The 23,429-nt window shown below is 51.2% G+C and overlaps 1 protein-coding gene across 3 annotated transcripts in view; it reads right to left on the bottom strand.

Annotated features, from left to right (window-relative positions):
* Nucleotides 1-23,429, bottom strand: part of SNAPC4 (small nuclear RNA activating complex polypeptide 4) — a 164,753-nt gene that overhangs the window by 38,059 nt on the left and 103,265 nt on the right. For 2 of the 3 annotated variants that reach the window (XR_003858150.1, XM_029611957.1), the window contains exons 18-22: nt 22,219-22,441; nt 21,946-22,016; nt 20,845-20,949; nt 9,481-9,508; nt 6,590-8,628 (exon numbers count right to left, since the gene is read on the bottom strand). Coding sequence is in view for 2 of the 3 variants with exons in the window: in XM_029611957.1 (XP_029467817.1) it covers nt 6,590-8,628; nt 9,481-9,508; nt 20,845-20,949; nt 21,946-22,016; nt 22,219-22,441 (2,466 nt within the window). In the remaining variant the exon portion in view is untranslated. The remainder of the gene's footprint in view (nt 1-6,589; nt 8,629-9,480; nt 9,509-20,844; nt 20,950-21,945; nt 22,017-22,218; nt 22,442-23,429) is intronic. The other variant, XM_029611958.1, reaches the window with a different exon arrangement.

The following is a 23,429-nucleotide window of genomic DNA, read 5'->3' as shown; positions in this document are numbered from 1 at the left end:
AAAACAAAAACCTGTAGAGAAAGACAGAACATTCGAGTGGACGTATCAGATCTAGTACGGGCAGGTGTCTGGAATGATCTGTGGTACTACAGGAACGATAATTAGCAGGTAAGAACCAATTTTCCTTTCCCTGTATGTACTCAGATCAGTCCAGATCGTGGGATGTACCAAAGCTTCCCTAAACAGGGTGGGAGCGAGATAGTCCCGCTCAAAGAACATGCCGCCCAAAGGAGCCAAAAACTGGAGCCTGCACATCCAGATGGTAATGACGAGCAAAAGTATGCAGGGATTTCCAAGTAGCTGCCCTACATATTTCCTGTGGAGAGACCGATTGACTCTCTGCCCAAGAAGTAGCCTGAGACCGTAAGGAATGAGCTTTTAAGCCTTCTGGCACGGGCCGAACCTTACAGATGTAAGCCGACGCAATGGCCTCCTTTACCCAACCCGCGATAGTGGCCTTGGAAGCCTTATTACCTTTATTTGGCCCACTCCACAGAACAAACAAGTGGTCAGAGACCCGGAACTCATTTGTAACCTGAAGGTAATGCAGCAAGACCAGTTTCACATTGAGGCGCCGCAGATCACCCCCATCTGTATGTGCTACTTCAGACGAAGAAAAAGCTGGAAGTTCCACGGACTGATTGACATGAAAAGAAGACATGACCTTTGGCAAGAAAGAGGGTACCGTCTCAAGGGATACCCCTGAATCCGAGAAACAGAGAAAAGGTTTTCTGCATGACAACGCTTGGAGCTCTGAGATTCTTCTGGCTGAACAAATGGACACCAAGAAGACAGTTTTGAGAGTCAAATCCTTGAGCGTAGCCCTCCTTAAGGGCTCAAAAGGGGCTTTGCAGAGAACCCAGAGAACCAAGTTAAGACTCCACGAGGGACAAGTAACCCGGACCAGAGGATTCAAGTGCTTGGCTCCCTTGAGGAAACGGACAACATCCGGATGAGCCGCCACTGAATAACCATCAATGGTGCCTAAGAGGGAACCGAGAGCGGAGACCTGCACTTGCAAGGAACTGAATGACAAACCCTTGGCGAGACCGTTCTGGAGAAAAGAAAGGACCTGGGAAACCGGAGCCTTACGAGCCGAGATACCTGAGGCGACACACGCATTTTCAAAGACCTTCCATACTCGGACATAAGCAAGTGAGGTAGTCGGCTTCCTGGTCCGCAATAGAGTGGATATAACTTCTTCCTTATATCCCTTCTTTCTCAATCTCCGCCGTTCAAAAGCCAGGCCGCTAGACAGAAGCGATCCGCCTGATCGAAAAATACGGGACCCTGCCAAGGCGTAGGAGACCGTCCGTGGCTAGATTCACAAGGTCCGCAAACCACGGTCTGCGGGGCCATTCCAGAGCCACTAGAATGACAGGCCCGCGATGAAGCTCGATTCTTCGGAGTACTTTGCCCACTAACGGCCAGGGAGGGAACACTTACAGTAGAATGTCTCGGGGCCAGGGCATCCACTCCTTCCGTGCAATGTTCCCATCTGCGGCTGAAGAACAGAGGAGCATTCGCATTGGTATTGGTGGCCAGAGCGAGATTGGGTTGGAGACCAATACCCCTGAGCAGACTGGGTCTGGCATACAGCTCCCCAGCCGGAGAGGCTGGTGTCCGTTGTTACCACGATCCACTGTGGCGTCAGAAGGGACATCCCCTTCTGAAGATGGGCAGGCGATAGCCACCACTGCAGTTCTGTGACGGTAGTCTCGGAGAGTGGCAGGGGCATCTGAAACTGTTCCGATACTGGTTTCCAGCGGGATAGCAAGGCTTTCTGTATTGGACGCATATGCGCAAAATCCCAGGAGACCAGATCGATAGTGGAGGCCATGGACCCCAAAACCTGGAGATAATCCGAGGCCGTTGGCAGGGCAAGAGAGAAAATTGCACACTTGGCCCCTGAGTTTGAGCGATCGGTCCTCGGAAGAAACACCCTGCCTACTCGAGTGTCATATCGCACCCCCAGAAATTCCAGTGTCTGGGAGGGTTGAAGCTTGCTCTTGGGAAAGTTGATGACCCACCCCAGAGAGGTGGGTCATCAACTTTTTGCTGACCGCCAGCTGGCAGAGACTTTGATTTGGCCCGGATGAGCCAATCGTCCAGGTAAGGGTGGACTAGGACTCCGTCTCGACGCAGGGTGGCCGCCACTACCACCATTACCTTGGTGAAAGTGTGCGGCACCATGGCAAGACCGAAGGGGAGTGCTCGAAACTGAAAATGTTGGCCCAGTATTTTGAATTGAAGATACCGCTGGTGATCGTAGTGAATCGGGATGTGTAAGTAGGCATCTGTCAGATCGCGCGAGGTCAAGAATTCTCCGGATTGAACTGCTGCTATCACCGCCCTCAAGGTTTCCATCCAAAAATGGGGAACCTTGAGAGCCTGGTTGACGCACTTGAGATCCAAAATTGGATGAAAGGAGCCCTCCTTTTTGGGCACGACGAAGTAGATGGAATATTGGCTGGACCCTTGTTCTTCCACTGGGACTGGGACTATGGCCCCCAGTACCAGCAGCCTGCGCAGGGTCTATTTGACCGCAGGCCTCTTTCCACTTCCGCAGGGGGAGATCAGGTGAAGATCCGATAGGTCTTGAGCAAATTTTAACTCGTAGCCTTTTTCTATCACCTCTAGGACCCACTGATCTGTCGTTATGGTGGCCCATTCCCCGAGAAACTGGGACAGTCGTCCACCTAAGTTTCGAACGGAGGAATGAGCCGGCCTCATCTCACTGAGAGGAGGACTTCGTGACAGTGTTGCTGGCTACTATTCCTGAAAGGCCGACATCCCCGAAAGGAATGAGACCAGGATTGAGATCGGGAAGCATTACCCCTCGGGAACGAGCCCTTTGCCCTGGTGGGAAAACGGCATTGCCCCCTAAATCTAGTGCAAGATGGTAAGAAAGACTTAGACTGTTTCGGGCGGTCCTCTGGCAACTTATGAACCTTATTTTCTCCCAGGGATTTGATAAGTTGCTCTAGGTCCTCACCAAAAGCAACTAGCCCTTGAGGGGAAGGGTTCCCAACTGCGCTTTGGAAGAGGCAGCCGCAGACCAATTTCTCAGCCAGAGGATGCACCTGGCCGAGACCGCGAAGACCATTGCCTTGGCTTGCACTTGCAGAAGATCGTACAAGGCGTCCGCCCCATACGCAATCGCTCCCTCCAAGCGATCCGCCTGCTCTGCCTCTGCAGATGGGAGGTCTTGGGTGCTGAGTAATTGTTGAATCCACCTGAGGCTTGCTCGCTGCATGAGACTGCCGCAGATTGTCGCCTGAACTCCCAAGGACAGGACCTCAAATATGCGTTTGAGGTAAAATTCCAATTTGCGGTCCTGGACATCCTTCAGAGCTGTAGCCCCAACCACCGGGATGGTGGTGTCTTTGGTAACCGCCATGACAGAGGAATCTACCTTGGGCATCTTAAGTAGATTCAAACAGTCCTCAGGAAGGGGGTAGAGCTTGTCCATAGCCCTCCCCACTCGGAGTCCCGCCTCAGGGGACTCCCATTCCCTAAGGAGTATCAGCTTATGCATAGGGTGAAAAGGAAAAGTACATGGAAGAGCCCTAAGTCCTGCCAGGACCGGGTCCATGTTGGCAGGCATTGCGGCCGTAACCGTATCCGCCGGGGGCAACTCAATTCCCAGTTTCTGCAAAATGAAGGGAATGAGCGGTTCTAGTTCCTCCTTTTGAAATAAGTGTAGCACCCGAGGATCGTCCCCCTCGAGGGGGGGGGGGGGGTTAGGAAGCAGCGGGTCAAAACCCGAATCTGGAATTGGGACCAGAGGCGGCTGAGGCAGATCCAGAGGCGGCGGGACACCTGGGACCACCCTAACCTAGCCCTTGCCCTCCGGCATCTTCGGAGGTTGTGGAGGAGAAATTAATGAGTTTTTGGGGTGTGTGTGTGGGGGGGGGGTGGGGGCAGGGATGGATCTTCCTCCTGCTGTAAGCTGGCCAAATAGGACTTGTGCATAAGAAGCACAAACTCTGTGGAGAAACAAGACTTAGATTTCCCGGGGGCTCACATTAGGAGGAGAAACAAATCGGGCTCACCTTCCTCCTGCACATCCGATTCTGCATTTGAGCCTGCTTCCAAGATGGCCGCCATTCCTGTGGTTTTCTGGGCCGGGAACGGCCTGGCCACGCGGCAGGGAACTCGCCCCCAGGTTGCTGTGGGCGAGGGGACCAATGAGGGACCCTCCCCACCCGGTAGGCACCCTGAACAGAGGCCTCCGCGGGAAAAATGCATGGCAGACTCTCCACATGCTTTACAGGCACTCGTGGCATCAGCGCTGAAGAAAAACAAATCGCTAAAAAATAAACAGCTGAGCTGTGCAGGGCTGAAGCTGGTCAGCCGAGGCAGCGACTGAACTCTGCACGCTGCCAGAGCTGTCCACAGTTCTTAAAAAGTAACAAATACAAGTAACAAACACAGCCCTGCTTGTACCCTTTTTTTTTTTATACTGCTCAGCTAAGCCAGGGGAAAAACACTCCCTGAGAGGGTACTGTTTTACAGTGGACAGCTAGATAATGGGGGAGGGACTGGACCACCAGTATCACCCCAGATGGTCACCAGGAAAAAAGGGGCCTAGGATGGGCAAGCCCCCCCCTAGGCTCCCAGCAGAGCAAAGAGACCGAACTGTCTCTGTGAGGAAAAAAGGGAGAAAACTTTCAAAGTTCTCTCTTTTTTTTTTTTTTAAACAAGAATTAAATACTTGCTTGATCCAGACCAAAAGTAAAGAAAATCCCCTCAGGGAAGAAGAAGAAGGGGAACCGTAAGTTCAGCTGCCTGCACCTGCTGGAGACAAACGAATACTGAAGGGATGTAGGATAGGCTCTGTCCTGATATAGGATACCCTCACAGTTTTGGTCTGTCTCCACTTGCTGGACAGGAGGCTCAATCCACGGTCTGGACTGATCTGGGTACGTACAGGGAATTAGTTATAGGCACATAGACTACTTCTGCTGTTATTGGAACCTCTCTATTGGGATGCCCAAAATCTTCTGCTTCATTTAGTATCTGTCGAAGATACCTCCTTCTGAACCATGCACTGCTGAGTGACTGTCGGCTTTTCCTCTTGTTCTAGTTTAAAAGTTGCTCTCTCCTTTTTAAAGATTAGCACCAGCAGCCTGTTCCCACCCTGGTTAAGGTGGAGCCTGTCCTTTCAGAAAAAAAAACAAAAAAACAACAACAAAAACACTCCCCCCCCTTTTCCAAAATGTTGCCCAGTTCATTTCAAAACCAAATCCCTCTTCTCTGCACCTTAGTCTCATCCACGCATTGAGACTCCTGAGCTCTGCCTGCCTCTGGGGACCTGCGCGTGGAACAGGGAGAGACAGGGAGTATTTCAGAGATTGCTACCTTGGAGGTTCGGAATTTCAACTTCCTACCTAAAAGCCTAAATTTGGCTTCCAGAATCTCCCTCCCACATCTTTCTATGGTGTTGGTGCCCACATGTACTGCAATAGTCAACTCCTCCCCCACACTGTCTACAATCCTATCTAGGTGATGTATGAGGTCTGCCACCTTTGCACCAAGCAGGCAAGTTATCAGGTGATCCTCATGTCCACCAGCCATCCACATTCCTAATAATCGAATCACCAACTACGACAGCCAACTTAACCCTTCCCCCAGGCCCTGGAAGATTCGTCCTCTGTGTGAGAGGACAGTACATCAACTGGAGAACAGGTCCTTGCTACCGGATCACTTCCTGATACACCAAGGTGATGATCTCCGACCAGGTGACCTTCCTTCTCCAAGGCAGCACCGGAGCTGCCAGACTGAGTTGGAGTCGTTCTGGGAGAGCCAGGAGCTCTTTGCACCAGGTGTACATATAAAACCTCTCACTAATGGGTAAAAAAAAATCATACATATGACACTATGCAAAAAGACTGGAAGGCCCCCCTCTTGCTGCTGTACTGTCCTTTATATTTAAGAACATAAGAAATTGCCATGCTGGGTCAGACCAAGAGTCCATCAAGCCCAGCATCCTGTATCCAACAGAGGCCAAAACCAGGCCACAAGAACCTGGCAACTACCCAAACACTAAGAAGATCCCATGCTACTGATGCAATTAATAGCAGTGGCTATTCCCTAAGTAAACTTGATTAATAGCCGTTAATGGACTTCTCCTCCAAGAACTTATCCAAACCTTTTTTGAACCCAGCTACACTAACTGCACTAACCACATCCCCTGGCAACAAATTCCAGAGCATTATTGTGCATTGAGTGAGAAAGAATTTTATGTGGTACATTCACTATTAATCTGCTAGTTACCTGCAAGGGGATAATTAAAACTCTTGATAAGGGCTAGGGCAATCCTATGTTTTAGATAAAAGCCTGATTGGAAAGGATACCCAAGTATATAACATGTACCATCCATTAAATGACAAGACCTTAACGGTTCAGGACTGTAACACATAAGAAATGGAAACTGCAGAAGAGATTTTAAATGGTGGAGGAAAAGAGAGAGAGAGTGTCCCCCAGAGTAAGTTTCCCATGAAATCCTGGTTGTGGCGCTCAAGGACTGGAGTCACTAAACTTGGGGTTTCGGCTTCAGTGCAATGTACCGCAGCTCTGGGCTTACCTCGTGCGATGCAGCAGCAGTAGCACTGAAGGCCGCTGGCGTGTCCCCAGCTGTACTGTCCAACTGCATCTCTGCTGCTTTGCCGCCCACAGCATTGCTGCTGCTTTCTGCATCCTCAGGTTCCTCCTCTGTTTCAGTGTCATCAGTGCTTGAGCAGCTTCTGTTGCAATGGGCTACTGTTGTTTTGCCTCTTGGAGGAGGCAGGGCAGCTAGGAAGGCTGGCAAAGTAAATGCAGCTAAGAACCTGACTTTTAGCTGGACATATGCTGGATTGTCCTCGAGTTTCTGCTTTACCATGGCCCGAACAACCCGCAGCTTCTGCTGGCAACTTCTCTTCTGGTTCTCCCCAGTCAATGACAGGAAGCCGGTGGCTCTCTCTTCCAAAGCTTTCTTCTGCAGAAGAAGTCTGGCTAGTATTTTTAAACTACAAACAGAGGGGGGCAAATAAGGCAGTGGATTTTTCAGCCTTGGCATCTGTACTCCCTGCTCCCCCTTCAGCCATTCCTTCACAGACTCTTCCTCCTCCAGAGAGACAAGGCTCAAGTCTAGAGGGTTCTTCTCAGGATTATTGCGCACTGGTTTGGGTGGACCATTTGGATGCCATACGACCTCTGGAACAGCTTGTGAAGTCGTACCAATTGTCTTGTCAGGCTGCTCTGCTCTTCCTGACACATTATGAATGGCTGGAAGTGGGTGTGGGTTTTGTGCAACACAATTTGTTTGTGTTGTGTTTTGGCCTGGTACAGCAGACAGCTTGCTGACAGAGCAGTGCAATTCCTTGCTTGGATCTCTTGCTAATGGGTTTCCTGAAGGCAGCTCTGGACAAGAGGACATCAGGGATGGCCCAAGGGAAATGGTGGATGCCACTGTGTTAACAGTACTGGAAGGAATGGAGGTCAGTGAGGAGACACAACCTGAAGATGCAGCCACAGACTGTATGGTCCCTCCTGAGCCAGTGCTCATGCTAAACGAAGTTACAGGTAGTGGAAGACAGGCATGAATAGACCCCTCTTGCGATAAAAGGCTGGATAGTTGTGCTTTATCTGGTGCTTGTACACTCTGTGCATCCGGGTTGCTAACTGAGGTCTTCACTGCAGGCAGTGGCAGAATGCTTACAATGCTCAGGTTTGCACTAGATGATTTGTCATTACTAGAAGTACTTTCGCTTGTTGCAACAGTTGCTCCCTTCCCATTATGGCTAGAAAGTCCTACAACTGTTTGCAAGGACAAGGGGATCAGTCCTTGGGGTGTTAACACCCATGTTATGGGCAACATGTTACTAGAAGCACCTCGAAGATCTCCTTGAGGAGCTAGAAGTGTTGGCAGAAGGTTAACAGGATTCTGCTGCTGTGGCTGAACTGGCGTGCTGAATCCTGGCACCACTAGAGGCACGGCCTTTGGTGCTTTGTTCCCGCTTATTGCAATGTTCTGAGGCAGTGTTACATCCAAAGTTGGCGCTAGCAGAATTTGACCAGGTGCACTGACCGGATTGGGTACAGGTGAAGACACTGCACCACCACCGGATGCCTGTATGCTTGTGCTGCCCTGGTGAGGTGCCACTACACTGGAATTCAAGGTTTTATTGACTGATGCATTTCCAGATGATTTCAAGCCGCTTTCCTGGGAAGAGCTGGGGTCCTCTGCAGCTGCCTGTCCACTCTGGAATGGCAAAAATGTCATTGAGGATCCTGGTATTGGTGGCAAGGCAGGCAAGAGTACAGAGTGATGGCAGGAGCTGAGCTGAGCTGGCTGTTGTGCTCCTTGCTGAACCGGCTGCTGGATGAATAACACTTGTGGTGTCAAAGCGACAGATCTTTTCGTGGGCTTCTTAGGTATGGTTTCCCCTCTCTTCTCCCTTAATAACTCAGACACTGTTTTTGCCTTCTCTCTTGGTAAAGCAGGACCACGCACACAGGGCTGAGCAGCTGAAGATTCCTGGCTTCCTCTTTGGATTCCAGGTTTGGTTTTGTTTGTTTCTGACATGCTTCCCTGAGAGGCAGAGGTAAGCCGCTGAGAATCATTCTGCACAGTACAGTCTGCTGGAAAAGTGATACAGAAAAACAAAACAAACTGTATTTGAGCAATTTTAGACAGGCCTTGAACACTGGGCCCCGAGAAAGGGGAACAATACCACAGCAGCTGCTCTCTCAGTCTTTCAAAATGTGGAGGGCAGAGGATTTTCCAATACAAACATCATCCACAGCTTCAGACACAGCAGCAGTGATAAAATGTTATACCATGGATACTATAGGAGGACTCTGCACTTAAGAAGCCAAGCTAAATTCCTTATGTGACTCTTTCTCTGCCACGCTCAGAAGAATCTTTGAGCAGAACTGCTATCACAGCAAAGTACCTTTTGCAATCATAAGAAAGACTAAGACACATTAGGGTGCAAAATGTGATTTAAAAGCATTTGTGGCAAAAATCTAAATGCTAAAAGATCCTGTTAATTTTTCACAGTGCAGGAGATAACTGTATACCATGCAGTCAGTATATTTCAAAAAGTATGCACAGTTACAGGAACAGTCATACAGTTTAATTTTTTAATTCACTTTCTTCTCTGTATGCTCTGCTCTCTTGATGCCAGCCCTGCTAGCAAGAGTCACAAATAGAATGGGGTCTGATTGATGTAACATTCTGCTGGAACCAGAGTCAATGGGGACCAAACAGATCCAACGAGCGTGAGGATATTTGTGAATCTTGCTAAACAGCTGCAACCAGACAGTGGAGGAGAGCACTTGCATAACTTCAGACGAGGCACTACGATTTTACTATGTATCTTGCTATGTGATTTTGAAATATTGCAAGACATGCAGAATACAGTTAAACAGTAGCTATTAGAGCAAATAATACCCAAAAGAAAAGTTGAAAGCACAAAATTGTGACAGTACCTAAAATGTCCTGGGAACGGCATGAAACCTGTAAAAAAGAAGGGTAGCACAATTAGAGCAATTTAAGAAACACATCAGAATCCCAGTGGATGATATCATTATTGCACTGGCTAGCATTCCCTCATCTGGTTGGCAGCTGGATGTCAGAGGATGATAGCATGGAAGGGGACCGCTGCCACCTTCTCTTCACCCCGTGTAAAAAAAAAAAAAAAAAAAGTTTCCTTATATGTTGCAAAATTTAAAACATTCATGATGCTATTCACCACCAACTTTTTGTGCAAAAGGAGGAAAATAGCAAACATCTGCCAGTTCCAGTGGTCAGAGCAATGGGCTATGGACCAGGGACACCAGAGTTCAAATCCAACTTCCTCCACTGTCATTCCTTGGGCAAGTTGATATTTCCTGCTGCCTCAGGCACCCATTTAGATTGTCAACTGTTTGGGGCAGGCTTATTTTACCTGAATACTAATAATGCTGTGAGCCGCCTTGAGCATTAACTGGAAAAGTGGGATTAAAATCTAAAATCATTATTAGTTAAAAAAAAAAAAATGTAAAGTAGGTTTGCAAATGCAGCACAAAAGGCACATTTGGATTTTTGCCCAGTTCATTAAAAAAAAAACCCCAAATATTTCTATAGGGAAAAGAAGGTTTGTAGAAGGAAAGATTTATTTTTCTGTGAACTTTTCAGAGGATGTGAGGACACTTGTGTCTCTCCTTCCTGATCTATCAAAAGAAAAATTGGTTCGGTTCTTACCTGCTAATTTTTGTTCCTGTAGTACACCGGATCAGTCTAGATAGCTGGGTTTTGCCTCCCCTCCAGCAGATGGAGACAGAAGTTTCTGACTGGCTCTGCCCTTAAGATGAGGTGCCGTCTGCAGTCCGTCAGTATTGAACTGTTACCAAGCCAGATGAATAGAATGCAACTTACACCAACTATGTACAAACTCCCCCCAAATGAGCAGAGGGAAGAAGAAACTTGGAAACTGAACTAGAACTGATGTCCGTACCCCGCGGCTGCGCGGGACAAGAACCTGAAGCCAAACACTGATCAAGCGGACTTTTCAAATCCCCAAACCCAACCTGGGCGGGAGTCTGGACTGATCCGGTGTACTACAGGAACGAAAATTAGCAGGTAAGAACCAATTTTCCTTTCCCTGTATGTACCCGGATCAGTCCAGACAGCTGGGATGTACCAAAGCTACCTTATAGAGGGTGGGCCCCCCGAGAGTCCCACTCGAAGCACCCTATTACCAAAACTCCCCTCTGGGGCCTGGACGTCGAGATGATAGTGCCTGGCAAACGTATGTAAGGACTTCCAAGTAGCCACCCTACAGATTTCCTGAGGCAAGACCTGTTGGCACTCAGCCCAGGAGGCCAAATGCAAATGGGTAGAGTGTGCACAGAGTCCGACCGGCACCGGCCGACCTTTTACGATACACACAGCTAATGGCCTCCTTCAACCACCGAGCGATAGAGGCCCAAGATGCTTTTTGCCCCCTTTTGGGGCTGCTCCACAGCACAAACAAATGATCCTACAGATGAAAACTGTTGGTAACCTCTAAGTAATGCAACTGCACCCATCTGACATCCAACTTCCTCAAATCCTTGGAATGAGGAGTCGACTTATCCGAAAGTGGGAAGGAAGGAGCTCCACAGACTGAGTCGAATGGAATGAAGATACCACCTTCGGTAGAAAAGAAGGAACCGTCCTCAAAGGCACTCCCAGATCTGTAATCCACAGGAAAAGTTCACGACAAGACAAGGCCTGAAGCTCTGACACCCGCCGTGCAGAAGAAACAGCCACCAGAAAAACCATTTTCAAGGTTAGATCCTTAAGTGTAGCTCTCTTCAATGGTTCGAAAGGTGGCGCACACATAGCCCTCGAGACCAGGCCCTGGACATGCGTATGGCCAACAGCGAGCGTACATGAGCTTGTAACTTGAGAATCCGGCTCTCGGTTGGGAACACCTTTCCCGCAGCTGTGTCTAACAGGGCTCCCAGGAACTCTCGGAACTGTGAAGGAACCAGATGATTCTTGGCCAGACTGACTATCCAACCCAGGGACCGGAGAAGGGCGAGGACCCGATCTGCTGCTTCGCAACAGAGAGATTCCGATTTTGCACGAATCAGCCAGTCGTCCAAGATAAGGGTGCACCAGGTCGCCTTCCTTTCGGCAGGGCCGCTGCCACCACCACCATCACCTTGGTAAAGGTCCTGGGTTCTGTCGCTAGGCCGAATGGCAGGGCGCAAAACTGAAAATGTTTGCCCAGGATCATAAAGCAGAGAAAATTTTCATGATCGGATCGAATTCCTATGTGTAGGTAAGCCTCAGTCAGGTCCAGGGATGCAAGGAACGCCCCCTTGCGGACTGCCGCCACCATCGATCACAAGGTCTCCATGCGAAGACGCGGCACCCGAAACCTCTTGCTCACCTTCTTCAAGTCGAGAATGGGTCTGAAGATGCAGTCCTTTTTGGGTACAGCGAAGTAGATGGAATACCTGCTTCTTCCCCGCTCTGGCGGAGGCACAGGAATTATGGCCCCCAAGTTGCGGAGGCGGCGGACGGTAGTTCGCACCGCCACCTGCTTTTGTTGATAAGAGCATGGGGAGCTGAAGAAGCGATCTCTGAGAGGCCGCGCAAACTCTAAAGCATAACCTCGACTGATTATATCCAAAATCCATCGGTCAGAGGTAATTTTGGCCCATTCCCTGACAAAGAGAGCCAGCTGGCCCCCGATGAGCGGCACCGAGGAGTGGACTGAACTCCCTTCATTGGGAGGACTTTGGACCACCCATGCCAGAGGCGGCCCCATTCCTGCCGACCTGACGCCCGCGAAAGGACTGACCCCATAACTGCTGCCTGCTCAGGAGTTGCCGGGCAGAAGAGCAAAGGACCTGGATGCCTGAAACCTACAGTTGCTGCGAAAGCACGTGTGAGAGGGAAAGGGGTAAGAACATAAGAACATGCCATACTGGGTCAGACCAAGGGTCCATCAAGCCCAGCATCCTGTTTCCATCAGTGGCCAATCCAGGCCATAAGAACCTGGCAAGTACCCAAAAACTAAGTCTATTCCATGTTACTGTTGCTAGTAATAGCGGTGGTTATTATCTAAGTCAACTTAATAGCAGGTAATGGACTTCTCCTCCAAGAACTTATCCAATCCTTTTTTAAACACAGCTATACTAACTGCACTAACCACATCTTCCTCGGCTTGCCCTTGGGCAACTTATGAACCTTATTCTCTCCCAAGGACTTGATCATCTCCTCCAACTCCTTGCCAAACAGCAGCTTACCCTTAAATGGTAAAGAACCTAGCTGCGCCTTAGACAAGATATCCCGCCGACCAATTCCTCAACCAAAGGAGCCTGCGAGCAGAAACCGCAGAAATCATAGTTCTCGCAGAGGTCCTCAAGAGATCATACAACGTATCAGCGCTGTAGGCGACCACGGCCTCCAGCCGCTCCGCCTGGATAGCCTCCGCGGCCAACAAAGATTTGTCCATCAGAAGCTGCTGTGCCCAGCGAAGGCCTGCCCGCAACATAAAACTGCTGCACATTGCAGCCCAAACTCCAAGAGCGGAGACCTCAAAATTCTTCTTGTAGTGAACCTCCAGTTTCCTCTCCTGAAGATCCTTGAGCGCCGCCACCGCACCAGTGACAGAAATGGTAGTTTTCTTGGTCACAGCAGACACGGCCGCATCCACCCTAGGAAACTTGAGAAGGTCCAGCGCTTCCTCCAGGACTGGATACAATTTGTCCATGGCCTTGCTAACCTTCAATCCAGCATCCGGAGTGTCCCACTCCCGTAAGAGCAGGGCAGTGACTGAGGAGTGAAAAGGAAAGGTCCTAGCGGGGCCCCTAAGGACCAACATCACAGGATCCACCTCGCCCAGTGTGTCGCTGTTGGGAGGGGAGTCGATGCCCAGCTCCTCCAGGATGGCGGAATTAGCAGGGCTAGTTCCTCTTTACGGAACAAGCGCACCACCCTGGGGTCATCGCCCACCTGATCTGGATCTTGGTCCACAGGCACAGGCAGCGCCCCTGAGGGTAATCGCCGGTTGCGCAGACCTCAAGGGAAGGGCAACCAGAGAGGTCCGGATAGGATCAGGGCCCCCGGGCTTCACAGGGGCTGTAGCACCTACATCCAGTGTGCCCTTAAAACGTTTGGCAGCACGGAAGGAGTCCCCCTTCCGGCCGCTGCACCTGGATAGCTTTGAACAGCTTATGCAGGAGCCTCACAAAATCTGCCAAATCGGAGGATGAAGAATCGGAGGATTCATCGGGTTCCCCAGGCGAAGAAAAATCATCCAAGTCGGCGTTTCAGCTGTCCCCGGGGCCCTCAGGCCGCGGTGACAGCGAAGGAGGGATTTCCCCCTCCGCGGACCCGAATGCAGCCAAAATGGCCTCCGTTCCCGCGCTTAGCAGGATTGGGTTCTTCGAGGGCTTGCGAGCAGAAGGCAGCCGCTGAGATTCAACGCCGGCAGGAACTTTCCCCCGTGCTCCTGTTTGGGAAGTTCCCTCCCCGCTGGGAAGAGACTCCACACAGAGACCTGCCCGGCAGAGGCGCGCGCATGGTGCCACAGGCCGAGCAGGCTGCACCACGCGGCATGGCTGCTGAGAGAGAGCACAAGTAAGGCGCCGGGACAGCTGAAAAAGAAAATTAGGTCTTACCTTAGTTAATTTCGTTCCTGTAGTACCACGGATCAGTCCAGACTCCTGGGTTATGCCCCCCCTCTAGCAGATGGAGACAGAAGTTTACAAACAAAACTCCGCCTTATCTAGGCTGGTGCCACCTACAGTCTGGCAGTCTTACTTAATGTCAAAGCAGATGAAGCCCTCCAGAATTAACACAAATGAACTATATACAGGAACCTACCAACCAAACTAACGGCTCAACTATCCCCCAAATGGGACCAGAACCAGAGCCATCGATAACGGAGAAAGAGAAAACAGAGATAGAATGGACAGAAAGAAACCAAACCGTCCCCTCCAGACTCTCCGGCAGAACAGCAGACTCGACGGGCGGGACTCTGGACTGATCCGTGGTACTACAGGAACGAAAATTAACTAAGGTAAGACCTAATTTTCTTTTCCCTGTACGTACCCGGATCAGTCCAGACTCCTGGGATGTACCAGAGCTACCTTAATTAGGGTGGGATCCGGAGAGTCCCGCTCTGAGCACCCCTGCCCCGAAACCGCCGCTACCTGGTGCATGAACATCCAGGCGATAATGACGAGCAAAGGTATGCAACGACTTCCAGGTCGCCGCCTTACAAATGTCTTCCGCAGAAACCTGACTGCACTCCGCCCAGGAAGCCGCTTGAGAACGCGTAGAATGAGCCTTGAGCCCCACCGGGACCGATTTGCCGTGCAGCAAATATGCGGAACCAATGGCTTCCTTCAACCAACGGGCAATAGTAGTCTTGGAAGCCGCCTGCCCGCGCCGAGGACCGCCCCACAAGACAAAAAGATGATCCGACCTCCGAAAGGGGTTCGTCACCTCCAGATAACATAACAGGGCTCTCCTCACGTCCAGCCGCCGCAAGTCCCGATAATTCGGAAGCGACTTATCAGCCTCAGAAAACGAAGGCAAATCCACCGTCTGGTTGAGATGAAAAGCAGACACCACCTTAGGCAAGAAGGAAGGCACCGTACGAAGCGACACCCCCGAATCCGTAATCCTCAAAAAAGGCTCCCGACAAGACAAGGCTTGGAGCTCCGACACCCTCCTCGCTGACGCGACTGCCACCAGAAAAACTACCTTCAGCGTCAAGTCCTTCACAGTAGCTGCGCGAATGGGCTCGAAGGGAACGGAGCATAAGGCCTTCAGAACCAAATTCAAACTCCACGAAGGACACGGAGAACGGAACGGAGGCCGCAATTGCTTAGCCCCTCGGAGGAAACGCACGACGTCCGGGTGCGCAGACAATGACATCCCGTGGACCTGTCCACACAGCAAGGCAAGGGCCGCGACTTGCACTCTAAGCGAACTGGAAGACAAGCCTTTCGCCAAGCCATCTTGGAGGAAATGCAACACCTCCGGCACCGAAGCCTGCGTGGGCCGAATATCCTGTGCCAGGCACCATGTCTCAAAGACCGTCCACACTCGCACGTACGCCAGGGAAGTGGAAGGCTTGCGTGACCGTAGCAAAGTCGTGACCACCGCATCAGAGTAACCCCGCTTCTTCAATCTACGCCTCTCAAAAGCCATGCCGCTAGACAAAAGCATTCGACCTGGTCGAAACAAACGGGACCCTGATGTAGCAGGTCCGGCACATAAGGAAACCGAAGAGGAGGCTCCAGCGCCAAGTTCTGAAGATCCGCGAACCAAGGTCGCCGCGGCCATTCGGGAGCGACTAGAATCACGGGCGACGGATGAAGTTCTATGCGCCTCAGCGTCCGACCGATGAGGGGCCACGGAGGGAAGACAGAGGAGCACCCCTGTCGGCCAAGGCAACGCGAGGGCATCGACCCCCTCCGCCCCCGTTTCCCGGCGGCGAGCAAAAAATCGCGGAGCTTTGGCATTTTTGTACGTCGCCATCAGATCCAGAACAGGTGTTCCCCACCTGGCGCAAATTTTCCGAAACGCTACGTCCGCAAGTTCCCATTCGCCGGGATCTAGCCGATTGCGACTCAGGAAATCCGCCTGAACGTTTTCCACGCCCGCAATGTGCGACGCCGCTATGCATTGCAGATGCCATTCGGCCCATGCCATCAACTGTCGCGCCTCGGCGGCCACTGGTAGACTTCTGGTGCCGCCTTGCCGGTTGATGTACGCCACCGTGGTCGCATTGTCCGATAGAATCCTGACCGCCCGGCCTCGTACCAACGACAAGAACTCCCGCAGGGCTAACCTCACTGCCCTGGTCTCCAACCGATTGATGGACCACGTCGCCTCCGTCGGGGACCAGGTGCCCTGCACCGAACTCCAGAGACACACCGCGCCCCAGCCGTACAGACTGGCATCCGTGGTGACCACCGTCCACGAGGGCAGTGTCAGCGATATGCCCTTGGTCAAGTTGCCGGTACAGAGCCACCAGGCCATGCTGGAACGGGCCGAATGCGGCAGCGGCAACGGAAGATGGAACTGCTCCGACACCGGATTCCAGCGGGAGAGTAAGGCCAATTGCAAAGGCCGCATATGCGCGAACGCCCAAGGAACCAATTTCCGCGTGGACGTCATGGACCCTACCATTTGTAGGTAGTCCCAGACGACCGGCATGGGCTTGGCCAACAACTGCCTGGCTTGGCACTGCAATTTGACTCTGCACTCCTGCGTCAGATATACCATGCCCCGCCGAGTGTCGAACAACGCTCCCAAAAACTCCAGGGATTGCGACGGTTCCAGCTGACTCTTGGCCCGATTGATTACCCAGCCGAGGCTCTGCAACAAATCGACTACTCGCTGTACCGCCAACCGACAGAGACGCTCGGACTTCGCCCGAATCAACCAATCGTCCAGATACGGACACCCTTCCTTGCGAAGATGAGCCGCTACCACCACCATGATCTTTGTAAAGGTTCGCGGGGCTGTCGCCAGCCCGAATGGCAGCGCTTGGAACTGGAAATGCTGCCCCAACACTGCGAACCGAAGGTAGCGTTGGTGATCCGCGCGGATTCCGACGTGCAGATACGCCTCCGTGAGATCCAGAGACGCGAGAAACTCTCCTTGTCTCACGGACGCGATGACCGATCTTAGCGTCTCCATGCGAAACCTTGGGACCCGCAAGCACCTGTTGACGCCCTTGAGGTTGAGGATCGGACGAAACGTGCCCTCTTTCTTTGGCACCAGGAAGTAAATGGAATACCTGCCGCTGCGTAGCTCGTGGAACGGCACCGGAACGATCGCGCCTAGGGCTAACAGATGCCGGATTGTGTCCCGTAACGCCTGACGCTTCTCTGAGAACCCGCATGGCGACACCATGAAACAGGGAAGGGGCCGCTGTGCAAAATCTAACGCGTAGCTGCGACTTATCACATCCAGCACCCACTGATCCGACGTGATCTTGGCCCACTCCCCGGCAAACTGCATCAACCTGCCGCCGATCACCGGCACCGGAGAGTGGGCCGGCCGCCCATCATTGTGGCAGCTTCCCGCCCGGGGTTCCGGACCCAGTCCCGCCAAACCGGCGGCCACGAAAGGACTGCGTGTACGACTGCTGCCTAGCCGCATTGTGGCGAAAAGAGGAGACCGACCCTCACGGATTACGGGGCCGACGACCCCCATGGAATCTACCTCGTGTGGACGGCATCCCCCGCGATCGCGGCCTGTCCTCCGGCAGCCGATGTATCTTGTTCTCGCCCAAAGACTCAATCAAATCCTCCAGTTCCTTACCAAAAAGTAACTTCCCTTTAAATGGCAACGAACCTAACCGAGCCTTCGACGAAACGTCCGCTGCCCAATGGCGGAGCCACAACAAACGCCGAGCCGACACCGCGGAGACCATCGCCCGTGCCGAAGAACGGAGCAAGTCATGAAAGGCATCCGCGCTATAGGCAATCACCGCCTCCAGACGAGTCGCCTGCCGCGCTTCCTCCGGCGACAGACCTTCGTTAGCAGAAAGCTGCTGGGCCCACCTGAGCCCTGCACGGAGAGAGAAACCGCTACAGATCACCGCCCTTACACCGAGCGCGGAGACTTAAAAAATTTTCTTAAGCTGCACTTCCAGCTTACGATCCTGCAAATCCTTGAGAGCTGTCCCTCCCGTTACCGGGATGGTGGTCCTTTTGGTGACCGCCGCCACCGCCGAATCTAGTTTTGGGATCTTAAACAGCTCAAGCGCGTCCTCTGTCAGGGGATAAAGCTTATCCATGGCCTTGGCCACCTTCAACCCCAGATCAGGAGTGTCCCACTCCTTAAAAAGTAAGTCGGACACCGAAAAATGCAATGGAAAAGCCGTCGGCGGTCCCCTCAGCCCCAACACCACGGGGTCTGTACGCCCTAAGCGAGATTCCGGTCGTGGCAAATCTATCGCCAATTCCTCGAGGATCGCCGGAATCAATGGCGCCAATTCATCGCGCCGAAATAGACGCACCACCTAGGGGTCATCCCCCTCCGTGGCGTGGAGACCACTCGCCCCACTGGCTCCCTGATCCCCTTCTCCGTCAATGCCTCGCGGCTGTAACTGCGGATCCGGATCCAGTTCCTCCGGATCCCCGGATTCGGACTCCGTCTCGGCATCCCCCCGCGGAGCCCCCAAACGGAGCGGGCGTGCTCCCCCCGGAGGATCCGAGACCGGGAGGGACCGGGCGCGCCTCTTAGGGTCCGGCCCCTGAACCAAATCCGGCGCTCCCCGCGATCTTTTCCTGGCCTGCCTGCTAGCCTTAAAGGCCTTATGCATTACCAGCACAAATTCCGACGAGAAAGAGTCAGAGGAGCTACGATCCGGGTCCTCCTCCGGATCGCTAAGAGCAGGAGTCTGGTCCCCCTCGGAGACCCTCCGCTGTGGGGACAGAGCGGGAGGAACGTCCTCCGGTCCCCCCGGCGACGGGGGCGCCTCGCAACCTGGCCCTGCTGAGCCCAAAATGGCGGGTTTTCCCACCGCTGAAATCGCCGCTGCCAAAATGGCGCCCGTTCCCGCACTTCGCGGGAACGGACCTGCTACCGCCCCCAATCTACGTCCCGAAGCCTCCGGCTGCCGCTGCCTCTCTGCGCTAGTGCCCGTCGAAACGCCCTCGCCGCCCGAGACGCAGCCCGAACAAAGGCTGTCCCGGGGTAGGCGACGGGCCGCCCCGCAGGCCCTGCAGACCGGCCGCCGCGGCATGCTCCCCAAAGCAGAGCAAAAAACAACAACAACAGCTACCCGCGGCGCCGCTCCCGTTCCCCCCCCGCGAACCAACGAGCAGGAGAGAAGAGGGAAAGCAAGAAAGACAGCACAGAAACAAACCAAGTAAATAAATTCACTTTTTTTTTTTACCGTTCGCCACCGGCTCCGGGACCACCTGGGGGGAGTGACCCGAGCTCCCCGGTTTCACCCCCAGGCTAGGAACGCTGGCAAGGGCCCTCAGCCCACCCTCAGCGAGCTCAACTCCCAGGAGGGAAGGCCCCCGCGGGACCTCACCCCACCCCGGGAGGAGACAAGTTCGGACCTGCAGGCAATCAACTGCGGTCCGAGCCTCACAATCTTCTACCAGTCAAAAAAACAACTAAGAAAGTAAACTCAAACCTTTTCCTTTCCTTTTTTTTTTTTTTTTTTCTAAAACTAGGCCTCAGCTCAGACTGCAGGTTTTGCACCCTCTCCACCTGCTAGGAGACAGAAGACGACTACCAGACTGTAGGTGGCACCAGCCTAGATAAGGCGGAGTTTTGTTTGTAAACTTCTGTCTCCATCTGCTAGAGGGGGGCATAACCCAGGAGTCTGGACTGATCCGGGTACGTACAGGGAAAATCAAAAGTGGCCGGGTGAAACGACCACGTCGGGACAGGTACCCCAAGAACCTACCACAGAATAGTCGCTTCTCCTTCTCGGCAGCCTGTGTTCGGTTAACTTTTTTTTTTTTTTGGAACACAGCTTTGGCGACAGGCTCCTTATTCCCTTTCACAGGGTGAGTGAACCGGGCTCCCCGGAGTCAATCCTGACGGCTGCAAGCAGGGAGCCCCAAGGTCTTAGACCCTCTGTTCCGATGCCTTGATACTAGGGGGGGGGGGGGGGGGGGAATGGGTCCCCTCAGGACCTCAGTACGCCCTGGGAGGCTGAAGATTGAGAGATAAGAATTCCCTGTATCCTTTTTTTTTTTTCTAGTCAGACTGCAGGATTTTGCACCTCCACCATCTGCTGGAGACAGAGAAATACTGACAGACTGCAGGAGGTACCTCATCTTAAGGGCAGAGCCAGTCAGAAACTTCTCTGCCTCCATCTGCTGGAGGGGAGGCAAAACCCAGCTGTCTGGACTGATCCAGGTACGTACAGGGAAGATAGTATTTATTTATTTAAAAAATGTAAATACCAGGTTATCCTTCAATCTAAGCTGTGTACAGTACAACACAAAAATCAAAGTCACATGACAAAATCATAATCTCATTCAGCAGAGTCTGTCACTATTACAATAAATGGTAAGCCTCCATAAAGGGCTGACTAAAAACAATTATAGGCACTATGTGGATGATAAACCTGGCTTTCTCTCCAATATACTTTTAATTAGTTAAGCTCCACCAAATGCCAACATAAATACATGCATTTTTAAAGCCTTCTTACATCTTTTTGGACATTACTCCTTCCTAAGCACCATAGGTAACTGGTTCTGAAACACAGGGCAACAAATTGCCAATAATCTGTCTCTAGATGCAACTCATCTAACAGCTCGAGTTGAAGGAATATCAAGTAAACATTTGCCAGAGGATTCCAAATTCCTCTCAGGTCGTACCTGATGAGGTTCCATGTTTCCTGTAAACTCTCTCAGCAGATCGCACCGTCTTGCCTTTCTCTCCCGAATCACCTTCAAGCAGCCAATTGCATCGATCTGAAAGAGCTGAGTGGGGTGGGGAGGGAGGAGGACATCAGTAATGATACCATGTCCCCCACCAGGGCCATTTTAAAACCAATGCCCATTGCTATTCTTTGACTTTGCAGAGGGATGTGACCGAGATCCAGCATGTAAAGGGTTTTGATTCTGTGTCTGTGGCAGCTGAATCTCCTCTACCCCTCCCCCCCCCCCCTTATATACACATACGAGGTCAATATTCAGCAGAGCAGCAAGCAGACTTTTTATCTGGCTAAAGACCGCTGGATATGTTGTCAGATATACAGTAGAGCGCTGTTGCTTAGGTGCCCCACTGTATATAGCCAGATAAGTCCTAGTTAGCTGGATAAGTTGGAGGCGGTGGGAAATTTCCAAACTGTGGTTTGTCCAGCTAAGTCGCAAACTTAGCCAGACAAGCCATCTGAATATTGACCCTGTATATTCTCTTGCATTGATCTCACCACTCCAGGAATATTACTCTAGAGTTATAGCACTGTGCTAGCTGCTTTTGAATCACTTGTTACCACAGATAAATTTAGATACTACCAACATTAAATTCTACTGAGTACCACTGCAAAAGACAGAGCGCTAATAAGGACAAAACGTACAAGAGTCAATTTTCACAGTGCTCAGTGCATCACTTAGGTGCCTAAATTTAGGAGAATTTTCAGCCTAACACAGGGCCCTGTGTTTCGTTTGCCTAGAGTTAGGAGCCTAATTTCTCCCCCACATCCTAACAGTGTCTCCATAGCAACAGACTTCTTAGGTCCCTAAATGAAGGTGCTCAATCAGAAAGGGATCAATTTAGGTGCCTCTTTCCTTTAAAATCTGACCCCTAAAGGTTCTGTGGTCTATAGTTAAATAATAATTAAACCTTCATCGAAGCCCATTAAATTCCCAAGGTTGTAAGAGCTCTATTTATTCATTTCTTGACTTTATCCACCCATCCATACTGGCTCTGGTAACATACAGAGCTACGGGTCTGGCTTTCAGCACACGGCTTACCTGAATAAGCAATGTGAAGACTGGCGTGCTGATAAAATTCACACTCTTAAGCTGGTCTTTGATCCTGTCCGCTGGAGAGAGGGAAAAAAAAAAAAAAAAAAAAAAAAAAAGACAGAAAAGCAGTGTATGTATTCCCTGAAAACCAAGTGTGGAAGTCATACCCCATATCATATTCAGTCCTACACTGGCTTTATCATGAAGCCTGTCTGTCTTTCAATCGGACTGCACCCTCCACCCTAGTTGAATAGGGAGTGACCACCAAGGAAGGTGTACCTTGTGTTTGATTCTCTGGCAGGTTCTCACGGTTCAGGGTGTAGGGTAGCATCACATTGCCCACCCAGTGGGTCACTGCCATCAGTAGCTTCCTGTCGATGGTGTTCTTATGTGCGATGCACCTCCTCCCCCGACACGGCTTTTCCGAGGCCTTGTGCTGTGTGGCGGGTTCCTGGACCACTGGCACATTCAAAGACGTCCTTGAAGTTTTAGGAACCTGAGACTGTTTCAGGAAAAAATAAAGTGAGCAAGACAGGCATAATACTGAAGAAAACTCATGCTCATTCACTGCTCCTGTTCCCAGGCTTCTACAGGAAGTATTAGCTTACTGTTCATTTTGAGAATTGGGGCTAACCTCAGTCTTTAGACATTGGTAGAAGAAAGAGCTGCATACCTTAAGGAATCACTCAAGTTACAGCCAGACTGAACAAGGAGTTGATGCTTGTTTATAAGGATGCCTTGGTGGTCCTCTCTAAGCAGCATGCCCTCCCGATTCAGAACGGATTAGTATTACTGTATCCACTTACTGGGGAAAGTCCATTGCCCAGGAAATATCCCAAGACTCAAATATGTTTTCTCTTGGTGGTCCTCTCTAAGCAGCATGCCCTCCCGATTCAGAACGGATTAGTATTACTGTATCCACTTACTGGGGAAAGTCCATTGCCCAGGAAATATCCCAAGACTCAAATATGTTTTCTCTATCAACTTTCCTCTTTAAAAAGGGCTTCAATTGTTATTTCTGATACTGGGTTAGTTATAAATCGCTTGCTTTATTTTACGCATTAAATGTATAAAGCCATCAAATTAACTTTTCATTTTTCAGTCTGCAAATTTATTACAACAATGTGCTCCACAGTTGTAAAAACTGCAGATGGTCCGTTTCTGAAGCAATATTACAGCTCATGCATTAGACACAGATGCCCTACATTCAGTCCCCCCAAAGCTCTCAAAACCTTACCCATGACAGAGCGTACACTACGTCATTTAAAAAAAAAATTCTCAAAGCCCGATTCACTGAGGATGTATTAATATGCAACATGAATGTCTATTGCAGGGACCTTCATCAGCTCTTGTCTGGATCCACTAAAAAAGAGAGAGCACAAAGTGTTCTAAGATTGGCTCTGTGCTTATGACCCAAGTCTGTGACAGTTCAAAAGCTATTCTGAAAGGAAAGGATACCGCACTTCATATTTCTACCTCACTTAAATCTT

This window comes from Rhinatrema bivittatum, chromosome 8 (genome assembly GCF_901001135.1).
Source record: "Rhinatrema bivittatum chromosome 8, aRhiBiv1.1, whole genome shotgun sequence".
Lineage (NCBI taxonomy): Eukaryota > Metazoa > Chordata > Amphibia > Gymnophiona > Rhinatrematidae > Rhinatrema > Rhinatrema bivittatum.
This window is presented reverse-complemented; position numbering and strand designations above follow the sequence as displayed.